General features: G+C 31.5%; 1 protein-coding gene across 3 annotated transcripts in view; it reads right to left on the bottom strand.

The window, feature by feature from the left end:
• LOC122266920 (carbonyl reductase [NADPH] 3-like) overlaps positions 1-451 on the bottom strand; it is a 4,907-nt gene extending 4,456 nt beyond the window's left edge. The window contains exons 1-2 of one of the 3 annotated variants that reach the window (XM_043036888.2): positions 347-451; positions 1-40 (exon numbers count right to left, since the gene is read on the bottom strand). The exon at positions 1-40 is cut by the window's left edge and continues 5 nt beyond it. In XM_043036888.2, coding sequence (XP_042892822.2) covers positions 1-19 — 19 coding nt within the window. In that variant the 5' untranslated portion in view covers positions 20-40; positions 347-451. Of the gene's footprint in view, positions 41-333 lie in introns of all 3 variants that reach the window. The other 2 variants (XM_086550366.1, XM_086550367.1) reach the window with 2 other exon arrangements.
• Positions 452-6,941: the final 6,490 nt, after the last annotated feature.

Below are 6,941 nucleotides of genomic sequence, written 5' to 3'. Positions count from 1 at the left end.
CAATCCTTTTTCCTCCCATGCTTTGTGTTCCTCTCTTAACCTGCAATATGAATTAATAAAATGAAGATATTAAGACAAAAGCAAAGGCTTAATTTTGAAATATCGGGCCTGATGATCGACTAAAAAAGTAAGAAACATCAATCAAAAACAAAAGATTGATGCAGCACAATATTAGTATAACACACAAACAGAAAGCAAGAATAACAGTGCATACTAATGCAAAAAATAGCAAAATCGAAAAGCTTGTTCCTTTATATTTTACAAAGTACGATTTTTATAATAAACGGTTTCCTGTTCTTGAATGACCCATTATTTGGAGGAAGTCGTAGTGACCAATGGTTCTCACGAGGCAGTGGTTGAATTACTGAGATGCTGATGAGATCCGAGGGGCGCGGCTATCCAGGAGCCTGCGGTCAGCGACGTCAACGAGAAGACCGTGGTGCCCGAGAAGTGGCATCTTGGCGTCATGGTAATGCTTATGAAGCTTAACAGGGAAGAGTTGCCAAGTCGCCATTTTAAAACACACAGCAGTTGATAAACTCAAATTATTCCATGTAAAAAATGTATTTTGTCCCTATGGATTTACGAGACATTGGTAATTCTTCGCGGGTATGTACTCGCATAACAAAAAGTTTAATATCCACGATGGAAATAACTAATGAATTACCAATGTCTTGCAAATGCAAGATAACAAAAGGTAGAAATGCTTTACAGGGAATTGCTGGAAGATCAAATGCTTCAAGTTTAGAAATGGCAACTCTTCCCTTTAAGCTTCTATTGTTTGAAAAATTATTTTTTGCTCCTTTTTAATTTTCTTTAAGCTTGTGGTCGAATCCAGGGACATGAAACCGTTTGTTATTAATAATTTTATTGTATTTTTTTATATTTAAAACTTGCCTGACTGATCTTTAAAAGCATAAATTTCTGTACACATAATTCTTACGAATGACTTGAGTACACAAAGTACACGCATCATATCTGAGCGTGTACTTGTCCGCAGTGCTATAAAAAGAAAAAAAAAAACATTAATGATTGACCTTCAGCAATGCCCTTGATGGACTGAAGGGTTCTACTGGAGGTTCAAGACTCTTTATCATTTGCACTTATCTGGTCAATGGTGCATTGTTTCGTATGAATGGAGAATATCTGTCAAATAGTTTAAAGGTTGATATTTTATTTAAGAAGAGCATAGATACATACGTTCACCCTGATCGTTTTAGGCCTGGGTCAGGCGTAACTTTCGAAGTGGTGAACGAAGGGGTAGTTTTTGACACGAGTGAATGAATATCTGGCCATATAACTTCAGCTAACATGCAGTATGTTCAAAACGACTATGTGCGACAGTTGTCGCACATAGTTGATCAATCTACCCGTTATTTTGTCATAGCCAAAACGGTGAGAACTAACGTCCAAAGATTTTCAGAAGAGTAATTGAAAAGGGCAAAATACGTCATCAAAATGAGTTTACGGGAAAATACTGGAACCTGAACTATTGAAGGGAGCAAGAAGAAGTAAGTCCTTGATTTTGTCGAGGTAATAGTTTAAAGCAAAGAAGAAGAACAACAAAAAACAAGGTCAAGCACCCTGATTCGTCCCCTCCCGATAGCCGCTTGCTCGCAGCATTTCCACCCGTATTCTAACCGGCGTTTGCGTCCTCAGATGATATCCTTATAAAGGTAGATTTATACAGAGGCACGTATTCGTGTTGGTTCATGCAGTGTGTATATATATGCATATAAATGTATGCGTTAAAATAAGTTAGGATCCAATAAAAATGTTTTTTTTTTTTTTTTTTATTGTATTGACTGAAAGAATCACGTTGACTACAGTTTTCAGTTTCTGATATATGTAATAGTGATATAATTTACTGGTGATCGATTACGGTATAAAGTGTTGTGGACTGGGGGCCTTCTGGCTGGGAGGATGAGGGGGGGGGGCAGAGTTCATTGCCCCTTTTACCCGCTTAAATCCGGCCCTGGTGCCACGGTGAAAAAGTATAATGAAAATAGAAGACAAACTGTATAGCCTGGCATCGCAAGCGGAAGACGACACTTGGGACAATAAGAACCACTGCTTTAGATCAACATTCTAGTAACATTTGATCTATGATACTGACAACAATAACAGTAATAATGATATGATACTGATTACTCTTTACATTAATTGTCATGAAAAATGATAGCATTGATGATAGTGATGGTGAATAGGATAAAGATAACAACTTTTTACAAGAATAGTAATCATGAAAATGCTAATATTCAAAATATTATCATGATAATAATGACCGATGATATCAGAAATTGTTATAATGATAGTGACAATGATAATAGAATTATGAAATCGTAATCTTGATAGTATCAAATGTTATAATAAAGACAGAGGCAAGAATAATAAAAAAAAAATAATGATAGTATCAACTATAATGAGAACTGTTATTTGAACTTTATAATAGTTACGATAATGTTGATAGCAATCACAATGCGGCCAACGCCGAGAGGGGCGCATTATCACATGCAACCGCGGGCTGCAATTTGCAAGTACAACCCATCTCGACATCTTTATGGCAGGTTTGATCGATCTCCACAAGCAACCCAGCTTTCCTCAACTCAGGATTGTCTCTAGAAGACAAAACCTGATTATCAGGATCATCCTCATGCAATCAATGCAGGTCCTAAGTTTGCCTTGGTTAGACGCAAGGGCCTGCCAACTATACCCCATAAACCGAAGCAAGGACCTGTTGCAAGAGTTATCCAGGCGTGACTCAGAGGCATAGGATATAGTCTATTTTTTTCTGCTGCACAACAAGACCGGCAACACCAGAGGTTGGGAGATAAGTAGCTTGGTCCATCTGCATAGGTGTTGCGAAGATTCACATCGGTGAATATTGAATGTTGGGCACTGCATGGTACCTCCATGTATTCCTCCCCATCGGATTTAGGACATCTGCAGCTTGGTCAATCCGCCTATTGACTTCCTGGATGACTAAAATTCTGGATGACTAAACTCAGTGCACTGTCCTCGTCTCAAGCACGTCACATGGGAAGGCTTTTTAAATTAATTTCCGATGACATGGACCTCATTTTTAAATCCAGGAGCCCTATTAGTCCAAACACTTTACCATTATTATAAGGATAATATGAATTGAATGATGTGATAATCATGATTTTTATTGGATCATCATTATCATTAACTGACATGGATGTAACTCATATCAAAATTGTTGTTTCATTGCTGTTATCAGTGTTATATTGTTGTACCATTGGTGTTATTATTGTTATAATTTTCATCATTACTATTGATGTTATATCCCTTATTATCGTGATCATTATTTTCACTATTATTATTGTACGCCTTGTGTTTTTTGTGTCATTCAGTTATGATTATCTTTATCAATATTGTTGATATTATCCCAATCATTATCACTGTTACTAGTATTATTGATATCATAATCATTTGATTATAATTACTCGGGATAACATCATTGCTGCTAACTTTTCGTATGTCCATCATTATAATTATTGCTTTTATTATTATGATTACCATTACTAATATTATGATTTTCATCAACTGGATTTTTGTTACCATCGCTTTCGATATGATGATAATATTAATAATAATGATAGCCATGATAATAGTAATAAATATCATAAAGATAATGACAATTATGAACACAATAATAATATACTAATTATATGGATAATAATGATAGGCCTAATAATGATGGGAATAATACTGATAATGATGATGGAAACAATATAAATAATAATGATGATAAAAACAATGATAATGATAATAATGATGATGATAAAAACAATGATAATGATAATAATAATGATAATGATAAGTATAATAATAACGATTATAATGATAATGATCATGATAATGTCAATTATAATGATAAAAACAATGATAATGATAAAAACAATGATAATGATAATAATAATGATGATGATAAAAACAATGATAATGATAATAATAATGATGATGATAAAAACAATGATAATGATAATAATAATGATGATGATAATGATAAATTTGATAATAACGATTATAATGGTAATGATCATGATAATGTTAATAATAATGATAATGATATTGATAATAACAATAATGATGAAAATATCAATAACAATATCAAAACAATGTCAATAATTATATTGATAACAACAGCAACAAAAACAATTATAATAAAGATAATGATATTGATAAAAAACAATAACAATGATAATGATAATAATAATGATATTGATAACAACAACAATAATAATGATGATTTTAATAATAATAGTAATTATAGTGAACCAGGAGTTAACCTGATTACCTGTTAATGATCTCACTAGGGTAAGGCCTGGGTCATGATATTCATGATTAATGAATTACTCTACACCTCGCAGTTGTGAATACGCTCTTTGTGTTAGCTGGTTACAAACATGAGTGTGTTTCGCGCGCGCTAACCCGAACACCCTATCGCGTCCCTCTTTACAAATGAGAACCAATCAAGTCGCCGTGTCTGGAATAGGATAGAAAATACAGACCGTGCCCATGAGGGGATTTTCTGGGCATTACAGGGAAACCCTGGGAAGCAGTGAGTAAGAACCGATTGCGAATGGGGTGGGGGGAGGGGGGAGGGGGGGTCGTCTCGGAAGGGCGAGACACGTGTGGCTTGAAGGAATTTTGTGCTTGTTTTTTAATTGTCATTGTGAGAGAATGCTATTGAACTAATAATGCCAATCGTGAACGCTACTTTTTAATCGCTACGAATTCAAGTAACAAGTAATTAAGATAACAAGTGATATCAGCCAGTGACAAATAACCTGACCACCACAGTAATGATGATGATGATGATGATGATGATAATGATAATAGCAATGAAACATCCTGGATCCGCCACTGACAATAATAATGCCACTAATGCTAATAGCGGAGATGATAATAATGATAATGATGTGGATGAGGATGAGGATGAGGATGATAATGATAATAATAATAAGAATATCAATAATTATAATGATGATAATCTTAGTAGTAATAATAATGATGATAATCTTAGTAGTAATAATAAGTATGATAATATTAGTAGTAATAATAGTCATGATAATATTAGTAATGATAATAATCATGATAACATTAGTAGTAACAAAACTCATGATACTATTAGTAGTAATAATGATGATGATTATGATGATAGTATTAGTAGTAATAATGATGATGATCATGATGATAATATTAGTAGTAACAATAATGATGATGATATTAGTAGTAATAATAATAATGATAATACTAGTAGTAGTAATAATCATGGTAATGTTAGTAGTAACAAAAATGAGGATAATATTAGTAGTAATAATAATAATATTAGTAATAATAAATAATAATAATATTAGTAGTAATAATAGTGATGATTATGATGATAATGACAATAATATTAATGTCAATAATAATAATGTTAATAATGATAATGATGATAACTGTAGTATTAATGAAAAAAATGATGATAGGGATAATAATGATAAGATACTCTACTACTAATAATAATGATGTTAATTATGATGATAATAATGGTAATAATAGTAAGGATAACAATGATAATGCTAACAATTTTAGTAATGATAATTATGACAATATTAATAATAGTAGCAATAAATATGAATACAATAATATTAATGATGATATCAGTGATAGAACTAATAATAATTATAATGATAATGGTGATAATAATGATAACAGAAATACTAAACACAACAACAATGATGATGATAATGATTACAATGATAATAATGATAATGATAATGATGATAATAATAATAATAATGATGATAATGATAATAATAATAATGATAATAATAGTAATAATAATAATAATAATAATAATAATAATAATAATGATAATAATAATAATAATGATAATGATGGTAATAATAAAATAATAATAATGATAATATTAATAATAATAATATAATGATAATGGTAATATTGATAATAATAATTACAGTGATAATGATAATGATAACGATGATAATAGTTACAATAGATCATAATAAATGAATGATAATGGTAATGGTGATGATAACAATAACAAATGGTAATACCAATAATGATAATGATGATAGTGATAATTATAATAATGATAATCATTATCATTTCCATTGTAATCATTATCAATATGACCATACCTATGATTCGTTTTACTTTTCTATGTAACTTCGAAATACCATCATCATTACTGTTATCATTAAATCATTATCTTTATCAATGGTGAGAATACCAGGTATCATTATTAATCTCATTGTTCTCCTTATTCCCACCTTTATCATTATCATTAATAGTATCAGTGTTATTGTTTTCGTTGTTATTATCGGAATAAAAAGAAAGATCGTCATATGGCAGTATGTTATGTTTTCTACGATGTACGATAATGAAGCAAATGTCACGAGGATTATGTGATTATTTCTTTGCTATCATGTTATCTGATAAGTTGGAAGTTTTTTTCTTCATGGCAAAATGTATATAGATAACAATGTATATGATTAAATCAATGCAGTAATTCCGAATAGAAAAAAATGGAAAGAAAAACAAACGCATTAATGTTTTATCTTAATTCTAACTTACTACTTAGATATTGAACTCTTATCGAAGAAATAGATTATAGACATATTATCAAGTACTTTTCAATTACATAAAGGTGGCGAATCCGTTCTGATATACGTTTGTTCTTCATATTATCCTAACGAATGCATTCCAACGATAACTTTTGCGTTTGATACGAGAGTGAAAATGCGCTCCAGACATTTTCCATAACATTGGCAGGAGATTTCTCCAACTCTTCAAATATTAATCAGTCATAATATCCGAGGGACGAGAGCTTGGACGTTCGGGCAAGATAGGGTGAGTTTGCAACACTACGATCTGGGCTTAGAATGCAATATTCCTCCTTGCAACAG

This window comes from Penaeus japonicus, unplaced genomic scaffold (genome assembly GCF_977035675.1).
Source record: "Penaeus japonicus unplaced genomic scaffold, GWHDUDI00000001_assembly GWHDUDI00000023, whole genome shotgun sequence".
Taxonomy (NCBI): Eukaryota; Metazoa; Arthropoda; class Malacostraca; order Decapoda; family Penaeidae; genus Penaeus; species Penaeus japonicus.
Note: the sequence above shows the minus strand (reverse complement) of the source record. Positions and strands in the feature narration are given on the sequence as shown.